The 24894-nt window shown below is 36.7% G+C and overlaps 1 protein-coding gene across 1 annotated transcript in view; it reads right to left on the reverse strand.

Annotated features, from left to right (window-relative positions):
• The window catches only part of DOCK4 (dedicator of cytokinesis 4), a 577420-nt gene that overhangs the window by 81822 nt on the left and 470704 nt on the right, over positions 1-24894 (reverse strand). Inside the window, exons 28-30 of the mRNA XM_069107030.1 lie at positions 16472-16547; positions 15162-15262; positions 11733-11791 (exon numbers count right to left, since the gene is read on the reverse strand). Of these exons, the coding sequence (XP_068963131.1) occupies positions 11733-11791; positions 15162-15262; positions 16472-16547 (236 nt within the window). The remainder of the gene's footprint in view (positions 1-11732; positions 11792-15161; positions 15263-16471; positions 16548-24894) is intronic.

Consider the following 24894-nt stretch of genomic DNA (forward strand, 5'->3'; position numbering starts at 1 on the left):
TAGAACAATTTCAATCAACCCACAAGCATTTATCAGGCATTTACAATGAACTAGGCATTGTGCTAGGTACTTGGGGGAGAAATCCAAGGAAAGAAACAATCCCTATTTGTGAGGAGGCTACATTCTAACGTAATTACATCACATTACAATATAGTAGACTATAAAACATGCTTTGGTAACACGGTTCTCTCATAGAAGACCTCATCCCAGAGCCTTTCCTAAGGAACAAATACAATTCTGGGCCTTTTGTAGAATATGACAATGACAAAACAAACTTCTGTTATCATGATAGATTTAGTATGGATTAGTATTTAGGACACCTGCAACTCAGCCACCTTGAGTTTTATATTTGTGCACAGAACAGACTGCCTGGGAAGTATTGATTTTTCTACAGTAGTTACTAGATGCTGTGTTTGCCAATGTGGGAAAAAGTGCCTGGCTTTATATATTTAGTAAGAATTTTACTTCATCTGAAAATAGAACAAACAAACCCTGCTGAAAGATAAATGCTAAAGGATAGACCTTGGTAGTAATGATTAACCCTTCCATTACCAGACACAGCATAGCTATAGATGGAAATGTAAGGATACATATTAAAAAAAAAAGTTTAGTCAGAAATATCAATTAAATTGGTTCTGTTACTGTTTAAAGTTCATAACAAATTGAGTACGCATACATAATGTATTAATCTGTCCATAATAAATTACATATATAATTCATTATGTAAATATATAAATTTCTATTATTTAAAGTTATGTTAAATACATGTACTTATAGAATTTCTAATGAATTTTAGTACAGTAGTAAACACAATTTATATATTTAAGGGAATATAAAACCCTAGAAGACTGGGTGTTTTGGGGAAAACAAAATATCCACACATTTCTTTTTTTTTTTCCTTTTTGGAGGGGAGAGGGCAGGGAAATTGGGGTTAAGTGACTTGCCCAAGGTCACATGGCTAGTAAGTGTTAAGTGTCTGAAGCCACATTTGAATTCAGGTCCTCCTGACTCTGGGGCCAGTGCTCTATTCACTGTGCCACCTAGCCGCCCTTCCCCACATATTTCTTAAAGAGTTTTCTTGTCCCAAAGATAAAAATTTGCTTATGAGTGTTTTTACAATGACGAATTTTATATGTAAAATAAGATATTTGCATAGCATTATTTGACCTTCATTCCCCCAAATAATTTCTAAAGACTACATCATGGGAAGATGGTAGTTTAATATTCTATAGAATTCATAGAGTACTTTTAGGTTTGCAGAGCTTTATATGTTATATGTTTATATATATGTGTATATATTATGTATATATATACATATATTCATAAAGTTATATATGCTTTATATGTTACCTGTTTTGATCCTCACAACATCCCTGTGAGGTAGGTGCTATTGTTATTTTCATGTTACATATGAAGAAGCTGAGGCTAAGAGAAATTAAGTGACACAGGACTACATGAAGAAAGGTGTGAACTCGTGTCTTCCTGACTCTAAGCACAACCTACTAGTCTTTACTCCAGCAATGCCTTCAGGAGATTTTACTGTATAACAAGATAATGATTCCTTACCTCTGCTGCTTATGGGTTTCCTTTTACTGACTTTTGATCAAGAAATGAATGAATATTCTCCTATGGTCCTGATTTGCTTTTGAAAGACTCAAAATATAGTGAACACAAGAAATGGTATTAGTTTGCTCATGAAGAAATTAGAACGAAGAAATTTATCATCCTTTTTGTTTAAATAGTTCAAAATAGAAGAGGAAGAAATCTACAAGTCAAGGGAAATCACAACCTGGCTCTTCATGACTATTTGACTTTCAGAACAACACTAAAGTACAGAAACAAAATATTTTTTAATAAAAATGTTAGTATTTAAACTTATACAAATTCAGAATATTAAACAATATTTTAGTTGAGAGAAGAAACATGGTATAATGAGTAGGAATTCAGCTTTGGAATCAGGAAGATGCAGGTTTAAGTCACATCTCTGACACACTCAAATTGGGGCTTAAAAAAAGAAAAGGAGGATGTGTGTGACCCTGGCCACGGGCCTGAACTTCTCTTGTCCTAAGAAACTCTCAAAGATTCTAAGTTGCAGAGAAGAACTGATATGCACCTTTGGTAGAGGGATTTTCCTCACTGAGACTTCCCTAAGTCAATGAAATCACTGGTCAGGTCCCCCCAAAATGCTCAATGAGAATATTTTGTTAACCTGGGAAAATCACAATTAAATGCCTTTAATCAGATTTTATGCCCAAACTGCCTTTCCAAAGAACTAGGGATCCACATGATCTTTTTTATTATGGGGCTTGGAAAATTGTCTATAGTGAGTTCTTATAGGAATTTCATGATTAAACTCAGTATTTATATATAAACTCACAACTAAGCTACATTTCTCTCATCTTTCCCATTCTTCTTTCTGAAGAGAAAAAATACAAAACATGATTTTCTAGTACTGTTAAAAGAAACTAAAATTTCCAATTTCTGATTTGATAGTTGTATGTGGCAAAAATAATAATCAATAAGCTTCAAGGTTTTTTTTTCTCCCTTTATATTCCTTGATACCATTCCAGGAAATGAATGCTTTCTGTTTCTGCTCGACAAACTAGTGTCTGCTTCATGCTAACTTCAGGAAAAAAACAAACAAACCTGTTATCTTAACTTCCTTTTTTTTTTCACTAGGATAGTGATGGTTCCTTCTATTCAATTCAATGCAACAAGCACTTATTAAATACCTACTGTATGCAAAGCATTAAGGCTACTAACACAAAAAGTAGGAACACCCTCCCTGCTAGTCCCTGGAAACCAAGATATTACCAGATAAATAAACAGAAAAGGAATGAGATAATGAGAGATCAAGAAATGCTCCCTGTAGAATGTAATACATGGTGAAGATCTGAAGGAAGCTAATCATGTTAAGAAGCAGTGATGAGGGAAGATTTCATTCCATGAGTGGGGATCATTCTATATAAAGGCACAAACTCAAAAAAATAGCACATCAAATTCAGGGAACAACAAATAAACTTGTTAAAAATATGGAATGCTTTTGTAAACTAAAAGCAAACAAATTAATAAAGACAAAAAAATTTAAAAAAACATATGGAATACTTCACTAATCTGTGCCTAGCAAAGAGACTATCCTAATCTCTATTTTTTGTTAAACTAAAAATATTCTTTGAATTCTTGAGAATGTTTCTTCATCTCATACATATGTTTATAAATTTTTTAAATGGACAGATGAGAGATTTATTAAAATTCTACAGTATAAAGCCACATTTATAATAAAAATGAAAAACAATTAAAAATAAATTCAACAAGCAAATTTGAAATTCTTGTTTCAACAAGCCTATTTCTGTCATAACAATATTCTCCCAATGATACCACATGGCTCTGAATCATGGACACACAATCTCAGAAGAATTATAACATAAAACCTAAGCCATTAGGCATAACAAAGGAACACAGGCTCACAAACAGGATGCAACATGATGCTAATGACAATTTTCATTAAGAAACTGGCACGAGATACTACTAAAGATGTATATTGATGGAAAAGAGAGTTGGTTGAGTATATCATGAGGATGAGAATCAAAAGATGGCTAGGCCAAGTGGCATACTGGTATACCCAGGATCTTAAAAGAGCAAGAATTCAAAGATTGGGGGATGGAGTTAAGATGGCGGAGAAGAAACAGAACTTCCACATGGCTCCTGCTCCCCCGTCCTCCAATTGATGTAAAAAATTACTCTAAACAAACTTTAGAGCTACAGAATCCACAAAATGACCAAGAGAAGCTAACTTCCCACTGCAAACAATCCGACAGGCCGACAGGAAGCAGCTAGCACAGAGTGTTGGGAGCCAAGCTCAGCCCTGTGCAAGCCAGAGGTTTTAGCCTCAGGGGGGCCACAACCAGCGACAGGCTAGAGTGACTTCAGATCACCAGCAGCTATGGCACTTTCCAGAATTATCAACCCATAGATGCTAAGGACAAAGTGAAAGATCAGTTCAGTGTGGACATTGTGAACCGGGAGTTTGTGAGTGCAGTCAGGCCTTTACCCCCTGAAGGGAGAAGTGGCTGAGATGCTGTGGCCATGTAGCCACCACCATGCGGCTGCTTCAGAGCTTCTGGCCTGCAGATTGTAGGGGGACCAAGCGACCAGTCTGATGGGTAATCACTCTTGCTTTAACCTTCTTGGATCTGGATCACTGTCTGGGGTGGAGGTCCTGGGGTGCCTGACTAGTGTGCCAGAGTGTGTGGAGGCTTCACAGAGGGCACCCAACTAATAGCTCCAACACCTGTGAAAACCCCAGCAATTTGGGACAAAGCTCCCTTTTTTGGTAGCAGAGTTCTATTGTGGCAAAAAGTTCAAAAGTCAAGTAACTGAGTGGCAACATGAGCAATCAAAGGAAGCAAAGCAAGCAGAGCAGTCTGACATTAGACTCCTATTTTGGGGGCAAAAAGGATCAAAGCATGGAACAGGAAGAAGGTAGGAAAATCACAACTCCTGCACCAAAAGCTTCCAAGAAAAATATGAATTGGTTACAGGCCATAGAGGAGCTTAAAAAGGATTTTGAAAACCAAATAAGAGAAGTGGAGGAAAAATTGGGAAGAGAAATGAGAATGATGCAAGAAAATTATGAAATGAGAGTCAACAACCTGACTTAAAAAATAACATCTTAAAAAATAGACTAACTCAAATGGAAAAAGAGGCTCAAAAAGCCAATGAGGAGAAGAATGCCTTAAAAAGCCAAATGTGCCAGATAGAAAAAGAATCTCAAAAGCTCACTGAAGAGAATCATTCATTCAGAATTAGACTGGAGCAAATGGAAGCTAGTGACTTTATGAGAAATCAAGATACTATTAAACAGAGTCAAACAAATGAGAAAATAGAAGGCAATGTGAAATATCTCATTGGAAAAACCACTGACCTGGAAAATAGATCCAGGAGAGATCATTTAAAAATTACTTGACTACCTGAAAGCCACGATCAAAAAAAAAACATAGAAATCATCCTCCAATAAATTCTCAAGGAAAATTGCCCTGATGTTTTAGAACCAGAGGGCAAAATAGAGGTTGAAAGAATCCACAGGTCACCTCCTGAAAAAGATCCCAAAAAGAAAATTCCTAGGAATATTATAGCCAGGTTCCAGAATTCCCAGATCAAGGAGAAAATATTACAAGCAGCCAGGAAGAAACAATTTGAATATTGTGGAAACACAATCAGCATAACACAGGATTTGGCAGCTTCTACACTGAGAGATAAAACGGCTTGGAATATGATATTCATGAGGTCAAAGGAATCACCTACCCAGCAAAACTAAGTATCATGTTTCAGGGGAAAATGTGGTCATTCAATGAAATAGAGGACTTTCAAGCACTGTTGATGAAAAAACCAGAGTTGAATAGAAAATGTGACACTCAGATACAAGAAATAAGAGAAGCATGAGAAGGTAAACAGGGAAAAGAAACCAAAAGGAACTTATCAAGGCTGAACTATTTACATGCCTACATTAATTGTAACTTATCGAACTTTTCTCAGTATGAGAGTAGTTGAAGGGAATAGAAATGTGTGTGTATCTATATATCTATATCTATATATGTACATATGTATGTTTACATAGGAGGGTATATGGGTGTATGAATACATAAGTGAATGTGTGGATATATGTATACAAGCATACATAGACAGAGGGCAAAGGACCAATTTAATAGGAAGGGATGATACTTAATAGGTGAAATTAAGAGGAGAGAGGAGATGGGGAGAGACAGATTAGAGCAAATTATCGCATATAGATGGGGCAAGGGAAAACTGTTACCATGGAGGGGAAGAACAGGAAGGCAAAAGGAAATGAGTCAACCTTATTCTCATTGAATTTGGCTTAGAGAGGCAATGACATATACACTAAATAGGGTATCTCCCCCTACAGGAGAGTAGGGGGGAAGGGGATGAGAGGGTGGATGATGGAACAGAAGGCAGGCTTGGGGCAAGGGAAGTTAGAAGCCCCCCCCTTTGAAAAGGGACAGGATCAAAGTAGAGAACAGAACAAGTTGGGGGTGGGATGGGATGAGGGAAATATAGTCAGTCTTTCACAATATATCCACTATGGAAATGTTTTGCATAGCTACACATGTAAAACCCATACTGAATTGTTTATCTTCCCAGTAAGGGTGGGTGATGAGGGAGGAAGGAAAAGAATCTAGAATTCAAAGTTTTAAAATCAACTGTGTAAAACATATATATAAAATTATTTTACATGTAACTGGGAAATAAGATATACGGGCACTGGGGCATAGAGATCCACCATGCCCTACTGGAAAGTTGGAGGGCAGTATGGGGGAAGATATAGGAGATAGCAGATTGGGGAAGGAGATATTCAGTGGGATCGCTGTTTTGGGGTGGTGGGTAGGGGAGAAAATTTGTAACTTAAAATCTTGTAGAAATGAATGATGTAAACTAAAAAAAATAAAAAAAGAGATAATACATTAAAAAAAAGAGTTCAAAGGTTTCGGGTAGATCTCTTATGGCAAATTTTTGAGAAGCACATAGACAACTATCTAAAAGATTTGATGGAGATGTGAAAATGCTATGAGCTGTTTCAATGAAGACAGGACCTATACTAAGGAAGTTATGGTTCCTCCAAAATGTCAGTCCAAACAAACAACACTTTAAATACAATATAGCAAACATAGGAATAATATGAGTAGACCAGGTTATGTAAAATATATTTATGTTCCTAAATTAAGTACCCTCCAAGAAAGGCTCACTGAGTCACTCTACCTTACCAAAGCTAGGATTACAGCCCCCATTTTCAGTAGCTTCAGAGAGACATATTTAAGCCTATAAAGAGTGTTAATGAAAGGTATTGAACATGTTTTTTTTCATTTTTTTTCCTGGAAAAATTCCCTTTACTACCTACTGATGTCTTCAAAATTCTGGATATATTGCATTTCTATGTTCCTTTTTAAAAGAAGAACACCTTTTAAAATGTACTTATTTTTCTGGACTAATGGTAAGGAAAGACTTGGTATCAGTTATAAGGAAAATTAAGTAACAACCAAAGAATGAACTAAAACCTTGAAGATGCCATGGTCCAGTGGAAAGAACACTAGCTTTGGAATCAAAAGACCTAATCCCACTTCTCATACTTACTAACTGTGTTGCATTGGGCAAGTCACTTAACTTTCTAGGCCTCAACTTCCTAATCTATAAATTGAGGAAGTTAGACCAGATGGCCCCTAGGATCCCTTCCATCTCTAAATAAATGATCCTCTGCTCCTGATTAGAAAATTAAAAAAAAAAAACACAGAAAGTTTACAGGCTAATAAGTCTTGCAGAAATACTCACTAAATACAGGGAAGATGTGACACTGTTTTAGAGATGGATCTAGGCATGTCTCCTAGTTAACTAACTTTGAGGTTATTCACAACTCCCTATTTTCAATTATCCCATATATCCAATCTGTTGCCAAATCATGTGATTTCTACCTCCACAACATCTCTTTGATAGTCATACAGTCAAAATGCTAGATCAACTGTACATCTCCACTTGCCTGGTCTTTTGCAATAGCCTCTTAATTCATCTCCTTGTGTCAAATCTCTTCATTCTAATCCACCTTCCTACAGTTTTGTCAAAGCGATTTTCCTAAAGCTTAAGTCTGACCATGTTAGCCCATCCTTCCACTCAATGAATTCCTTATTAACTAGTTCTAGGTTCAGAGACAACCTTCTTGGTTTGACATGTTAAGCTTTTCATAACCTGACCCTTTGCTACCTTTCCAGGTTCTTTATAAATCATTCCTCTTTGTACAGTCTATGGTCCAACTCTTCTGGTCTGCTAGCTGTTCCTCACACATTGATCTCTCTCCTTCATTATTCTACACTGGTTATCTTCAATGCACTCCCTGCTTACCTCTACCTCTTGGAATCCCTGACTTTCTTTAATAATCAACTGAAATGTCACCTTCTGAAAGAAGCCCTTCATGGTCCCCCTAAATACCGGTGCCTTTGCCTTTATTTATAGAAATGTTCTCGCCCCTCCCCCCCAATGGGGCAATGTAAGCTTGGAGTGAAAGGCTATTTTTGCTACTTTTTCCTAATTCCCAGCACTTAGCAGCGCCTAGCACATAGAGAATTCCTTAGTAAGTGCATACTGACTGATTATTAATTGACTAATTAGTTGCTTGTCGTTCTCGAAAGGATAAGGCCCATCTTCCTGAGGCTGAAACCAAGACACTCAGCAATGTAAACCTAGGTTTCCCAAATTTGTGTTTTATAGTCACAGGGAATTGTCTATCACTAGGAAATTCTCAAATATTCCTAGGGAAGTGAAATAGGAGAACAATTCTGTATGCAGTTTGTTTCCTTCTTGGAAACAAATTATCTTGCCTTATAACAATGCTACAGACCTACATGGCCAAATTGGCACATGGGCTACATGTTTAGATGACCCCAAGAGTCTTTACATCACATTTCCTAAACCAGCTATATATTATTACAGTCTAGGAATGTGAAAATTCTATATTAACTAGGGGTTAGGGTGGTTCTGAGCAAACATTTATTACATTACAGCCAGAGCATCAAAGCACAAATCTGAGCATCGTGACCCAATGATGAAGACCACAGAGCTGTACTAGCATCTACTCTTTTTCTTTTTTTAGAGGCCAGGAACCTCTAAATCTTCTTTAGCCAAAGCTTTCAGCTGCACTCATTTAACATCACAAAACAAATGACAAGCAAGTAGAACGGATTCCACAGCTTGCCCTGAGGTTTATTCTGACCACTTTGGAAGCTGGGTCACAGATGTGTATAGTTGGCACTAATGCCTAGCACTTAGGGAGATATGCTTTTACTGGAAAAGATGTCTTTACTCATGATCTGGGAACACCATACCATGAGTCAGATTCAGCATGGTTCTACCCACAAACAGCTCAAATTTACAACCCTGTGGAACTCAGGGTCTTCATTTCATTGAAATAGGTTCTCTAATGAAAGTCAGAAAAAAGCCAAGAAAATACAATAAACTTCTACTACAGAAGACTAAAGAACTATAACCTCTGGAGTTACTTCATTACAATACCACCTCAAGTACAGAAGAAATAAAGGAATGGAAGGATGTTAAAGCATTTATTAATCATCATTTATTAAGCTCTATGCTAAATGCTAGTACCGATACCAAAAACAAAGACAGTCCCCTGCCCTCAAGGAGTTTACATTCTAATCAGGAGACAAGAATGGCGGCCAGAGAGGAGAGACATTTTTCTCAATTGCCCAGGATCACTTTTGGCAGTCTCTATAGATGACTTGTTAAACTTAATAATTACCCCAAAGTCCGGAATGTACACAACACCTCAGTTTCACTGAGTATTCCTTTAGGATGTAGATTTATTACTGTGTACAGGAGAAAGAAAAATCAGGAAGCCCACTAATGCAAGGAATATCAATATCTATAGCTTCATGAAACACAGACCCCCATCACCAATATCCCATACTCTCAAGTAGCCAAGAGTGATGTTTATAACTATTGTGTTGTTTGGTATCCATTACTTTGTAAACAGAAACATGTCCAAACCTGGTTCTGTAACATATTCTTTAAAAAAAAAAAGCTAATAGAAAAAACATTCCACTTATCACGTGTTTAATTCAGAGAGATAAGCCACTTTAATAAACCACAGAAATCAAATGATAAAAGAGCAGGTTTTTCATATAAATTTACATAGCTGAAAATTGTGATCAAATTAAATAAGTTATAAATGTCGAGAAAAGAAGATCTAGTGCCAATGAAATTCTAAAACAATTTCTCTTCTGAATGCTAGTTCTTTGTAGTGTGACCAGGTCTGCATTATCAATTTGCAGAAATAATATGCCCTATATGGTGGGGAAGATTAACCAAATTGAAATAAAAGTCTCTTAGCAACTGTAGATATTTTAAAATCATTTGGTAATACCCTTTATGATGTGGCTTAAAGGAATAAAGTTTTCCAGAATAATGATGCTCAAAGTTAATACTTTATGAGGCTCACACTGAACTTTAGAGAATTTGTAGCTTATATCTGGGGTTCTTAAAGAAACTGAACAGTTATCTAAGTCAGTAAATAAAGAGAAATAAAGTCTTATTTTCTTGAAACAAGGAGCAATTTTAATATTTATTATCAATTAATTATCAAAATACAAAGATTATTGTATTTTTCAGGATTATATCTAAGTATCCTGGGAACCAGAAAAAATTCAGCTGTGAGGAAGGGGTGGGATTAAGGAAAGGTCTTGAAATTTAGGGTGTAATATTTCATGGGGAGGTGATGTTCTGAATCATTGCACTATGTTGATGGGGAGATAGAGACCCTACAATGTCAGAGAATCTAGTATATTGCCACCGGCATGGTTACTGCCTAGGATAGAAGCTGGGGAAAGCTACCTTGAAGTACAGAAAGATCTTGGAATTTTGAGGCAGCTGGCTAACTCAGCTAATAGTGCACTGGACTTGGAGTCTGGAAGACCTGGGTTTGAATACTACCTCTGACACTTACTAGCTATGTGACCCTGGGCAAGTCACTTAACCTCTTCCAGTGTCAGTTTCCTTGCCTGAAAAATGAGGATAAAAATACTGTTTATCTCCTGGGGTATTTGTATGAATTAAATTAGATAACATGTAGTTTGCAAAACTAAGTTAGCTACTTATCATTACTCATTATTATAATAATTATTGTTATTCCTCCCCTTTTTACTTTATCTTTATCATCTCATGGGTAGCTTTTGTACAAGACATTTGAAGTCAGGTACAGTGGGATAGGAAGCAGCTGGTGGCTCAGTAGGTAGAGTTCTAGGCTTAGAGTCAGGAAGACCTTAGTTCAAATCTCACCTTAGACACTTAATAGCTGTGTGATCCTGGGAGACTTACTTAACCTCTCTTTGCCTTAATTCACTGGAGAAGGAAATGGCAAAGCACTACAGTATCTTTGCCAAGGAAAGCCCCATAGGCAATATGGTCCATAGGGTCACAAAGTGCTGGACATAACTGAATAACTGAACATCAAATGCTTGGAGAAAGGGATTGAAAATGAACCGACTCTGCCCCTATGATTTTTTTTTAAAGTTTCTTACGGGCAACTTGGTGGCGTAGTGGACTGAGAGCCAAGTCTGGAATCAGGAAGATCTGAGTTCAAATCTGGCCTCAGATCCTTACTTGCTGTGTGACTCTAGGCAAGTCACTTAGTCCTTTTTGCCTCAGTTTCCTCATCTGTAAAATAAACTGGAGAAGGAAATGGCAAACCAATCGAGTATCTTTGCCAAGAAAATCCCAAATGGGGTCATGAAGAATTATACAGGACTGAAACAATGGAACAACTACAGGTGTGATGGGAGCCTGGGGTGAGGGGTAGCCCGAAGCTAAATAAGGGAGAATAGACAGTTACACTATATGGAACAGAAGCAGGCAAGGATTGTAAAATGAAGAAATAGCAATCTAGAGGACTACCAATGGCAGAAAGTATGTTCCCTGAATATTGGTGCCTTAGAACAAAGCAACCCACCTTAGTCATAGTTCTAATAATTTTTTTTAAAAGGACTGCAGAAAAATTAGTTGCAAATCTCATCATATTGAAGAATTTCTGTGGATATTTTTACTGACAACTGTCTCTTTCCAAATTTTGTCTTATGGATATTGCTTTTCCTCATTGTCACTATGATTAAAAGCACACTTATCACCTGCATGATGAAAACGGTTTATTTTTCATTACTTACCTAAATTTTGCCACATGCTAAAGATTTCACAACCCATTGTTACTCGCATATCACCATATCTGAAAATGAACAAATTTAAGATTAAATAAAGTCTCACAAATAGTGAAACAATCAGAAGTCACTTTATATTATTCTTTTTTAAAATTTTTTAAATTTTTGTAGTTTTTTTATAGTTGACATCATTCATTTCCACAAGATTTTGAGTTACAAATTTTCTCCCCATTTTTCCCTACCCACCACCCGAAAACAGTGATCCCACTGAATATCCCCTCCCCCAATCTGTTCTCTCCTATATCTTCCCACATACCCCCTCCAACTTTCCTGTAGGGCATGGTGGATCTCTATGCCCCAGTGCCTATATATCTTATTTCCCAGTTATGTGTAAAATAATAATGATAATTATATATATATATATATATATATATATATATATATATATATATATGTTGAACATTTGATTTTAAAACTTTGAATTACAGATTTTTTTCCCTATCTGTGTCATCACCCACCCTTACTGGGAAGATAGGCAATTCAATATAGGTTGTACATGTGTAGCTATGCAAAACATTTACATTGTGTATATATTGTGAAAGACTCACTATATTTCCCCTCCATCCCATCCCACCTCCTACTTGTTCTATTCTCTACTTTGATCCTGTCCCTTTTCAAAAGTGGGTGCTTCCAACATCCCTTCCCCCCAGCCTGCCCTCTCTTCCATCATGCACCCTCTCATTCCCTTCCTCCCTACTCTCCTGTAGGGTGAGATACCCTATTTAGTGTGTATGTCATTCATTCCCTAAGCTAAATTCATTGAGAATAAGGTTGATTCATTCCCTTTTGCCTTCCTGTTCTTTCCCTCCCTGGTAACAGTTTTCCCTTGCCTCTTCTATATGAGATAGTTCACCCCAATCTCTCTCCCCATTTCCTCCCATTATGTTCTTCTCTCACCTCTTAATTTCACCTTTTAAGTATCATCCCTTCCTATTCAACTGGTCCTGTACCCTCTATGTATACCTGTACATATATATACATACTCACATATATATTCATATGCCCATATACCCTCCTATATAGACATAAATTTCTATTCCCTTTAACTATTCTCATACTGAGAAAAGTTTCATAAATTATAATTATTGTTTTTCCATGTAGGAATATAAGTAGTTCAACTCTGATAAGTTCCTTATGATTTCTTTTCCCTGTTTACCTTCTCATGCTTCTCTGCCTTCTTGTATCTGAATGTCAAATTTCTATTCAACTCTGGTTTTTTCATCAACAATGCTTTAAAGTCCTCTATTCCATTGAATGACCATATTTTCCCCTGAAACAAGATACTCAGTTTTGCTGGGTAGGTGATTCTTGGTTTTAATCCCAGCTCCTTTGACCTCTGGAATATCACATTCCAAACCCTTTGATCCCTCAGTATAGAAGCTGCCAGAACCTGTGTTATCTTGATTGTGTTTCCACAATATTCAAATTGTTTCTTCCTGGCTGCTTGTAATATTTTCTCCTTAATCTGGGAATTCCAGAACCTGGCTATAATATTCCTAGTAGTTTTCTTTTGGGGACCTTTTTCAGGAGGTGACCTATGGATTCTTTCTACCTCTATTTTGCCCTCTGTTTCTAAAACATCAGGGAAATTTTCCTTGAAGGATGATTTCTAGGTTCTTTTTTTGATCATGGCTTTCAAGTAAGTCCAATAATTTTTAAATGATCTCTCCTGGATCTATTTTCCAGGTTAGTGGTTTTTCCAATGAGATATTTCACACTGCCTTTTATTTTTTCATTTGTTTGGCTCTGTTTAATAGTATCTTGATTTCTCATAAAGTCACTAGCTTCCATTTGCTCCAGTCTAATTCTGAAGGAATGATTCTCTTCAGTGAGCTTTTGAGATTCTTTTTCTATCTGGCAAATTTGGCTTTTTAAGGCACTCTTCTCATTGTTAGCTAGTCTATTTTTTAAGATGTTATTAAGTCAGGTTGTTGACTCTCATTTTGTAATTTTCTTGCATCATTCTCATTTCTCTTCCCAATTTTTCCTCCACTTCTCTTATTTGGTTTTCAAAATCCTTTTTAAGCTCCTCTATGGCCTGTAACCAGCTCATATTTTTCTTGGAAGCTTTTGGTACAGGAGTTGTGATTTCCCTGTCTTCCTTCTGTTCCATGCTTTGATCCTTTTTGTCCCCAAAATAGGAGTCTAATGTCGGACTGCTCTGCTTGCTTTGCTTCCTTTGCTTGCTTATGTTGCCACTCAGTTACTTGACTTTTGAACTTTTTGCCACTGTAGAACTCTGCTACAAGAAAGGGGAGCTTTGTCCCAAATTGCTGAGGTGTTCGCAGCTGCTGGAGCTATTATTTAGGTGCCCTCTGTGAAGCCTCCACACACTCTGGCACACTAGTCAGGCACCCCAGACAGTGATCCAGATCCAAGAAGGTTAAAGCAAGAGTGATTACCCCTCAGACTGGTTGTTTGGTCCCCCTACAATCTGTAGACCAGGAGCTCTGAAGCAACCACTTGGCAGTGGCTGTATGGCCACTGTGCCTCAGCCACTTTTCCCTCCAGGGGGTAAAGGCCTGACCACACTCCCAAACTCCTGGTTTATAAAGTCCACACTGCATTGACCTCTCACTTTTTCCTTAGCATCTATGGCTTGATAATTCTGGAAACTGCCTCAGCTGCTAGTGATATGAAGTCCCTCTAGCCTGTGGTTTATTGTGGCCACCCTGAGGCTAAAACCTATGGCTTATGTAGGGTTGGGCTCAACTCCCAACACGCCACGCTGGTCGCTTCTTGCCAGCCTGCTGGGCTGTCCTCAGTGGGAGGTTGGCTCCTCTTTGCCATTTTTGGGTTCTGTAGCTCCAAAGTTTGTTCAGAGTCACCTTTTACATGAATTTGAGGAGGTGGAAGTGGGAGCCCCGCAGAAGTCCTGTTTCTACTCTTCCATCTTAACTCTGCCCCAATATTAAATTATTCTGAATTAGGTCATACATTTCTACCAACTAATGTCAAGTCACACACAGTATATCTGAGTATCTCCCAATTAAGTCACACACTCAGTTTCTTAAGTTTATTTGCTTTATATCCCAAATTTGAGATCATTCTGAAACATGGAAATGACTGAAAATCTTATGCAAATAAACCCAAATCATTAAAATCTAAAGATAAATTTGTTTATCATTTTTCCTATTATTTTCAGTTTTACCCCTCCGTAGTTCACCACAGAATCTCAGAACCGGAAAAGATATCAAAAGCCATTTAGTCTTTCATATATTTGAAAAACAATTATATTTTTATCCTAAAACTCAAAAGTTTTTCCCATGGGATAAAAAGCTGTTGAGGTCATTTAGAGCATTCATGAATTTCCAGCAATCTGAAGAATATGTCTTTAATAGCCCATTATTTATCACCTGAGCCAACACTGGTACTTACTTTTCCAGAACTTTTTTCTTTTTGGAAGGTGTGAACATCTCCAACTGCAGACATAACTGGTTTATGAAAATGACAGCGAGGTAAAAGTAGGAATCCCAGATCTAAAGGAAAAAAAGGATATGTAAATGCTGCAATGTCTCCTTGAAAGTTCATGTTGTGTCTGATTTGATCTGTATCAACCATCCAATTATTTGTATATCACTACATGCATTTTCAAGTATTTTCAAGGAGACTGAGATACCAGAAAGATGAATTCATTCTTGTTTAATTTTGGGATGGACTTATAAAAATACCCTTTTGAAATTGCTATTGTTAAGTGGCAAAATGATATTAAGAAAAAAATTCCCCAGAAGAATAACAACTATATAATACACCAGATTGCTATCAAAACCTCACATATAAAAAATTGGAAAAGACAACAAAAGATGGAAAAAACCAAAACTTTAGGGGTTACAGAAGGACAGACACATTTGTCCAACCACTGTGGAAAGAAATTTGGAATTACATTAAATAAAGTCTCCCCTTTGATCCAAGGAGCCTATTGCATATAACCCCCAAAAATTAAGAACTGAAAGAAAAGTTACATGTGCATCCAAATAAGCATAGTCTGATTTATCTTGAATACGAAATGTGAGAGGGGAAGGCTATATAGGTTTCATCCACTTTTTTTTAACCTTTCTTCACCAAGTCCTATTAAAATAATAATATTATGAGTCTTCTAATAACATCCCTCTGGACTTTCACTCACATGATTTGGAGGACAAGAGAAAGTAGCACTAAAAACCTAATATTTTTTTTAAAGTTAACTGAAACTATTTTGCTTCTATTGTATTTTCTTTCCCAAGTTTTTTGGTTTTGTTTTAAGGTTTGGTCTCCTCATCTTGCCCAGACTGAAAGTAAAAGGGCTACTGATGATCCAGGTCCTACTACCAATGGTTATTGGAGCTTTGATTTGTTCCATTTTCAGTTTGGGTCAGCTTGCCCCACATCAGTGACCCCTTGTTCCTTGGAGTGTGCCATAGTGATGTCAAACTTGGTGCAGATAATTATATAAGCATAACTCACAGTAGTTCAGAAATCCCAAGCTAAAGTGATCCTCTAGCCTCCCTCCCACCTAGTAGTTGGCATTACAGAGCCTGGCTACTTAAGCAGTTTAAGAGCTTACTGCTATAGGACTTCAATTATTAAGGAAAAACCCCTCAAAACTTTTTAGTTAGGGTTTTTAGCTAAAAGCAGTAACAATATATTTATTTTAGTAGCATACAAAGGAAGAAATATAATATCGCACAAACATTTAAATAAATACTTACCTTATAATCAAAGTTTTCATTTAAGAAATTCTTACGAAGGGCATCTGAGAGGTATAAAACTGTTGTAATGATGACACTGGTAATTAAAGAAAAAAGCATATTAAGTAGATGAATTGGCTTTTTCCTCTTTTTAACTCAATTTTATTTTCAGTTCTAAATTCTTTCCTTCCTTCCACTCCCACCTATTGAGAAGGCAAGAAAAACAAAACACATTACAAATATGTAGTCATGCAAAACAAATTCCCCCTTTAGCCTTATCCAAAAAGGAGGAGGAGGAGAAGAAGAAATAAAAGAAAATAGGCTTCAATCTGTACTCTGTGTTCACCAACTTTCTATCTGGAGAGGGAAAGCATGCCTCATCATGAGTACTTTGGAATTATGTTTGTTCCCTGTGTTCGTCAAGATTACAAAACCTTTCTGAGTTGATTATCTCTGCAATATTGTTGTCATTGTATAAACTGTTCTCATGATTCTGCTTATTTCTCTTTGTACCAGTAAAGAACTTACTTTTAATAAAAATCAACTAGTAGAAAGGATAAATGGTATAGTTATATATGAAATGTTAGGTAATGGTATAATAGAAAGGGCTAGAAACACTAGGAAAAGCATCATCACTTTGATGTCACGAAGTCTTATGTAGGAAAATTGACTAATTGAATATGCTTTAGAAGAGAAAGACGTTATTTTGATGCTTTGTAATACACTGGTCATATATCCGTTTTACCAGCTTTTAAACCGGGCAAAGGTTAAATACAATTATGTTTCTATTTTACTGAGAAGACAAACATGTCTCCTAAGCAATATGAAATGAGCTATATGCCATGGAGACCTATGGAGGGAGAGGAAAAGAGATCATAATAAAAGTCAGTATTTACTGAACAGTTACTATGTGGTTGGTACTCATGTTAGGTTACTGGGAATATCAGAGACATGGGCAACCTGGTCCTTTTTCTCAAGGAGTTTCTTTCTAACCTGGGTAAAAAGGCAAGATTTATTCACAGGAGGTAATTAGGTAACAAGAGAAGCCATCACTATTGAAGTGGTGAATTGCATCAAATAGACCAGACGTGCTAACAGAGTTTAGAGAAAAGATGCCAATGTGGGTTGGAGTGATAGGGGAGGTTTCACAGGAGAGGCAAAACCTAAAAAAGACTTTCATGAACAGGGACAATGTGGACAGGGGAGAGGCAGCCAGAAGAGCACTTTCTGGAGTTTCAGAGCAGGCTTTCCTATGCATAAAGTATCTACTGGACAAACAAAAGGAAAGGAGAAGAAACAGTTTTTGTTTTTCAGTTGTTCGTCAGTTGTATGAGCAATCAATTAAGCTGAAAACTAAACTAAAATTGTGAGTTGTACATTAGTTTTTAATTGCCTGGGCCAGCTGAGTTCTTTCAAAATCGAATAGAACATGTGGTTGTATTTCTCTGTAATTAGGATAATGAATAAGAGTAGATAAATGAGTTAAAAATAAGAGGTTGGAAGTTTTTTCCAGAGAAATTGTTGCAAACAGCACAATGAAGATGTAAAGGTAAGAGTTGTTTTTAATTTTCTAGATGATTAACAAAATCTGATTGCACATAAAATCTTGCCCTCCATAAAGATATAACTAGAAAAGAAAAAATTCTCAAACAAGTGGAAGACAACAAATATAACCAATAAATTACAGAATTTCCTCCATCTTTACATTAAAAGAGTTTTCTGGTTTCTGATGAAAGGATATAGTAACGCAGCTGGGTAATGTCCATTTTAGTGGGGCAAGGGCAGAAGAGATAGTGTGAAGTTATAAGCAGAGAATTAAATGATATACGTTTCTTCCCTAAAAATCTTTCATGTTAGAGGAAAGGAAAATTGAGAACAGTGGTGGTAGTAGTAGCAGCAGCAGTTAGAAACAGTAGTAGTAGTAGTAGTAGTAGTGATGGGATATAGGATCTGGGAAATCCCTTGAATCTTACCACTTGATCTGGCATTAGCCTGAGGTCATAAGCCTTCCATTATCACTATGACTGAATCCCGGTTACCCTTAACCTAAACTAGCCCTTCATTATCTGTTATCTCCAGGTAGCATTCAGCTACCTCTTACACTTGATCCTATCAAAATATCCCTGACCAAATCTGTTATTCTTAAAGTAGCCTAGACCTCCACTGTCTGTTCTGCCTCTTGCTGTTTCCCACCCTTGATCCCATCAAAATCCCATTCTCTTGGTTCCAGGAATCTGTCCTCAGTCCCATCAAGATCCTCCTTAGACTTCTCCTCAAGACCCTCCCTGCACCTCTCTTCTAGACCACCCCTAGATCCCTCCCACAATCTTTCTCTATATAAGATCCATCTTGCCTCCATGAAGGAGCTGAGATTCCAATTTAGCTCAGACTCTGTCTGAGTCAGACTGTTCTGGCCCTGCTTGTCAATACAAGCATCACAAATGCTTTGACTCCATAAGACTCTACCCAATATGGTGAATCTTTAATAAATTTTGTTTTAATTTGGTTGAGAGGAGACTTGGGTTGAATTCATTTGGCAGAACTTGGCATGTCAGTATTTTGGGGTCCTGAGCACCCCTAAACCCCAAAACTCAACAGTAGCAGTAGTAATTACTTACTTTTATATTGTCTTTTAAGGTTTGCCAAGCACTTAACATGTATTATTAAAAAGCAACAGACCTAAAAAGGAGTAACCCCTTCTTTATCTACTAAGCTTCCAAATGACCTTTAATGACATGAAGGCAAAATTCTTTTCCTTTTTAAGCTCTGTGGCCTTATATCTCACCTCAAATCTCATTTCTGGCTTATTCTAATTATCTGCTGAAACAAGGAAGGAGTGACCTTTTCTATTTATCTATAGTTACTCTTATTGTCTATGAAAGTATTTTTTTATACCACTACCTTCTGGCCTCATTACTTATTTCTATAGTTTGGGAAAATAGATTCTTATCATTTGGGTTTCCTTTAAAGTTCAGACTTACAAATGTGAGAACCAAGGGCACATGTAAGAGACTCCCTCACATATCCCCTTTCTTTCTACTTCCCTATTATTGAAAAAAAATTCTTCAGAAAATCTACAATATTTATTGATTCTTTCTCAAGTGGTTAAATAGTTGTTAAGTGATAATAAGCCCCGTTTAATGGGAATGGGAATTTGAAGATCTTCCCAGTCCCTTAATAGGCCTAGGGGGTATTTGAAGACCTTCCCTGCTTTGAAAGTAAACTCTGCCTCCTAATAGGCTGAATGTAGTCACATGGAGCCTGTGGTGGGAGGAATTTGCTAAAGGGTGGAGCAGAGCCCATAGGAAGCTGGGAGTCAGAGCTAGCTAGCCGATGGGAGAGAGAGGACACTCAGGCAAGGAGATGGAGAGGTTGGTGAGTATTGATCTTATGTTGGTTTGTGGGAAACTTAAAGGATGCTGTGGCTCTCTGTGTTGTTATGACTTGTTAACTTCTTTACTACTATGATGGATTCAACTTACTGGTTTTGGGATTTGGTTTCTGGTGTCTAAATATATGCTTTGCTTCTGTTCTCTATATGGAGAGTTTGTTATAGTTTGTGATTGAGTGCAACGCAGGAATTAGTCATGATCTTTATCATAATCATGGGTGCTAGAAATATCGCATTGGCACTATACCTCATCACAAGTGTTATATACGTGTGTATATTCACATACACATATATACACACATACATAACACATCTGTATAAGTGTGTATATGGGGTATCTCCAAAATCTTAATTCAGTTTTAAGCTTTAATCATTTTAGAAATATAAGTGCTACAATCTTACGAAAGAAAACACTTGAATTATTAATTATTTAGAATTTTAAAATATTGCTATTTTTGGTATTGAGAGAATTTCCTCATTTGGGAGTTTCCTATACCAATAAAATTGCAGGTCTAGTCCATATCACTGACCCTATGTATTATAAGTTACATTATTCTGCAGATGATGACATGTGTTAATGATTAATGAAATCATAACAGTCCCAAATTATATGTAAGTGGATGCCTTTTAGGGCATTCAGGCACAGCATTTTATCTGCAATGGACAAAAACTTAATTTTAAAAATCTCTATTAACAAAGATAAAAGCCTTCTAACAAATCGGTTAGAAGTCTCACATTTTTAAGCTGGAGAATTAACAGAGAATTCATATATGTTCTGATACTTTAAATAAGTTATCACTAACAATTGTTCCAGGTCTTCTAGTTGATGGGAGAATAAAGGCATTTTCAAACCACACCTGAACTTTAAGTATAAACCTTACTTTCTGTTATAAAGTTAGTTCTCAGTTTGCTCAACAACCAACTACCTTCCTCAAATGTTAATGAAACACAACTGGCCTGGGATTCATACTGATGTCCTGGAAAAAAGCCAATGAACTAAGCTGCTTCATAAGAGGATGATTATTCTGAAGAAAGGGTTAATATGCCCAATGGCTGCTTGTTGGCTCTCAAAGGTGGAAATGAGATAGGGTCTTTGGTGTCAAACTTCTCTGGCTGTATGACAATAGCATGGTAGGCCTGTGGACTCTGGTGGACCCTTGGGCCTGGTTAGTGCTAATCCAACAGAATGGTGTCAGCACTTCCCTGTGGAATTGCTAACCTTGGCACTTTCTCAGCTTAAGATTACTGTGGTATTAAGGAAGTCACACAAGGTAGTTAATCACAAATCTAAGACTTGAACTAAGCCCCTCTTGATAAAAATCCAGGGCTTTTCCCACTACAGCTTACTAACTCACAGTCTTTACAATCCATAATATGGAACAAAGGAGATATTCATTCTGTTGTTCCACCAAATTACTCAGCTTTTAGATACTATCTGTAGTGATAGATCACATTAAGTCCACTGCCCAATGCGACAATGTTTCCTGGTTATCTAGTAAAGACAAATGTTTTAAGAGCTAGGGAAAGTCATATAACATGCCAGGTATGATGTCAGGTGAAGCCTTGTATTTATCATTAATCCCTTACTATAAAATGGATAGCTTGAAGGGCTTTTTGTCATTTGCTTCTAATCTATCACACCCAGCACAGCCAGAATGGAATGATTTGGCTTCAAAAGTTCTTTTCATTGGCTTCTCTATTTCTCAGTCTTTTGCTCATTTATGCATCATTCCAGAAGATGGGAACTATTGGAACCTCATCTATTTGACATGCAGTAAATGAGAGATTTGTACTCTATCACACTTAGTCATTTAATTTGTGTATTTCTGCAGTGTAAATTCAGGCACAAAAGATACTCTCTGATTACTGAAAGTCTCTGATTCAGCACAACTCAATACACGCGTGTGCGCGCGCACACACACACACACACACACACACACAAAATTCCAGAAGCTAAAATATTTCATTTTGGTAGTTTTCAATTGTCATCTAAACCCACCAAGTGATCCTATACTGTCTTAAAATCATTATCTCCTAATATTTCATTGTCTGAAACATACTCTAACTTTGCTAACTTACTGTGAAAAAAAATAAAGAAACCTTCCAAATACCATAATTCAACACTTATTAAGCACCTACTATGGGCAAGTTAGTGTTTTAGGCACTGTGGGTATAAAGTGTAAGGTTGGGGTCTATTAAGTTTAGTCAATCAAATTACTCCACACCCCACCCCCTCCCCAAAGTAGCCAACAATCTGATCATGCTGACTAAATTCATCAGATAAATTAACCAGAGGGATGTTCTGATTGATTAAAGGAGCTTGGCCAGGCCATGTGAACTAGTTTGGAATGGAGGCTGTAAGCACCTGACAGCTTTAGTGGTGGAAGCCTTTCAGGCAAGCCCCTGAGAGAGGACTTGATGTTGGAGATGAGAGAACAGCAAGTCCCCAGCCATAGTTGTGGTATCTTCCCTTTTGCACCTTGACTGGAGGAAGGTCTTGTGAAATTCGAAGGACACAGAGTTTTGTTTTTGTTTTAACTTCTAGGTCTAGCAGAATCCCTGGAATAGCTTACTCAGGGTCTGCATTTGGGGACCAAGAAAAGCTTAGACACAACCAGGGAAAGCAGCTTTTACATTCTGCAAGAAGTCCAGCACAGCAGTTATACTGTGCCAAGGGGAACTTGATGAATATCCCCTGAAAGAGAAAAGAAAAGAATTCTAGCAACTGGGAGCTATGAGTTAGACCTCTGGTGGAAGGGTACATTACAGACTTTTGGGGGATAGTTTATACAAAATATCTTATCGTAACACTTTATTAATACTCCAGACTAGAAACTAATTAAGCCTGACTAATTGATATAAACTCATAATCATAAGGCTTGTAAACTACAGTATTAGAAATAGCATCCCTAATAAGCTAGAAGCCTTCCCAATAAGATCAGGGGTAAAACAAGGATTTCCATTTTCACCCCTATTATTTAATAATGTACTAGACATACTAGTTATAGCAATAAGAGAAGAAAAAGAAATTGAAAGAATTAAAATAGGCAACAAGGAAGCAAAACTATCACTCTTTGCAGATGATATGATGGTATAACTAGAGAAACAACTAAAAAACTAGTTGATATAATCAACATTAGCAAAGTTGTGGGATATAAAATAAACCCTCATAAATCATCAGCATTTCTATATATTACCAACAAAGTCCAGCAGCAAGAGATAGAAAGTGATATTCCATTTAAAAATAACAGTAGATAATATAAAATACTTAGGAGTCTACCTGCTAAAACAAACCAAGGAACTATATGAACACAATGACAAAACACTTTTCACATGAATAAAGTCAGAACTAAACAACTGAAAAGATACCAATTGCTCTTGGGTAGGTCAAGCCAATATAATGAAAATGTCAATTCTACCTAAAAAATGTACTTATTCAATGTCACTCCAATCAAACTACCAAAAAAAATTATTTTAAAGAGCTGGAAAAAATAACAAAATTCATCTGGAAGAACAAAGAGTCAAGAATATCAAGGCAATTAATGGGGAAAAAATGTGAAAGAAGGTGGTCTAGTCCTACCAGATCTCAAATTGTATTATGAAGTGGTAATCATCAAAACAATCTGGTTCTGACTAAGAGTGGTAGCTCAGTTGAATAGATTAGGTATACAATACACAGTAGTAAATAAACCTAGTATTAAACCCAAAGACCCAAGTTTTGGGGATAAAAAACTCACTATTTAACAAAAATTGCTGGGAAAATGGAAAAGAGTTCGGCAGAAACTAGGTATAGATCAAAATCTTACACCATATACCAAGATAAGGTCAAAATGGCTATATGTTTTAGACATAAAGGGGGTACCATAGCAAATTAGGGGAGCATGTAATCATTTACCTGTCAGATCTATGGATAAGGGAAAAATTTATGACTAAATAAGAGACAGCATCACAAGATGTAAAAATGGATAAATTTGATTATATTTAATTAAAAAGTTTTTGCACAAACAAAACCAATTCAGCCAAGATTAGAAGGAAAACATAAAGTTGAGAAATAAAATTTTTAGTGTCTCTGATCAAGACCTCATTTCCCCAAAACATAGAGAACTAGGTCATATTTATAAGACAAGTCATTTCCCAACTGATAAATGATCAGAGAATATGAATAGACAGTTTTCAGAAGAAATCAAAGCTAACTATAGTCAGATGAAAAAATGCTCTAAATCAGTACTGATTAGAGAAATGTAATTTAAACAACTCTGAAGTGCCACCCCACACCTATCAGACTGGCTAATATGATTGAAAAGGAAAACAACAAATGCTGGAGGGAATGTGGGAAAATTGGGGCATTAATACATCATTGGTAGAGTTATGAACTGATTCAAACATTCCAGGGAGCAATTTGGAACTCTGCCCAAAGGGCTACAAAACCATTGATCCAACAATATCACTACTAGGCTTGTATCCCAAAGAAAATTTTTTTTAAAAGGGGTACAGGGAGAACGGACCAATTTGTATAAAAATATTTATAGCAGCTCCTTTCATGGTGGCAAAAAATTAGAAATTGTCCAAATGGAATGACAAATTTGCCAATCCTGTGTATGGTTATGATTCTCTCACAAGCTAAAATATTTTTTTCAATTTAATTAGCAAGTTGAATTTGCTGATGAGGTAAGAGAGAATGTAAAGGAAAACATCAAGTGTATGATCTTTGAAGTAGAAAATATCCCAGATCCCTTGGGTAGGAATAGTAAAATACTAGGTGTCCATCTTCCTCTGGGGCTATCCCATTTCATCATACCTCTGGCCTATTTTTCTCCGTATCGAATAGGTTTTCCTCTTTGACTAAACTAACAGTTATTTTGTTTTCCTAAACACAGCTTCAGTATCTTTTCTTTCTTGAAACCTTCCTAAATGTAATGGAAGTTGGATTTACACATTAACCATATCCTTACTATTGACTCCTCAGATCTCATTGAAAGGCCTATCTATCTATCTATCCCTACACACACACACACACACACACACACACACACACACACACACACACACACAC

This window comes from Petaurus breviceps, unplaced genomic scaffold, assembly GCF_028583685.1.
Source record: "Petaurus breviceps papuanus isolate PSGF00001 unplaced genomic scaffold, PetGlider_PUasm1.0 84, whole genome shotgun sequence".
Lineage (NCBI taxonomy): Eukaryota > Metazoa > Chordata > Mammalia > Diprotodontia > Petauridae > Petaurus > Petaurus breviceps.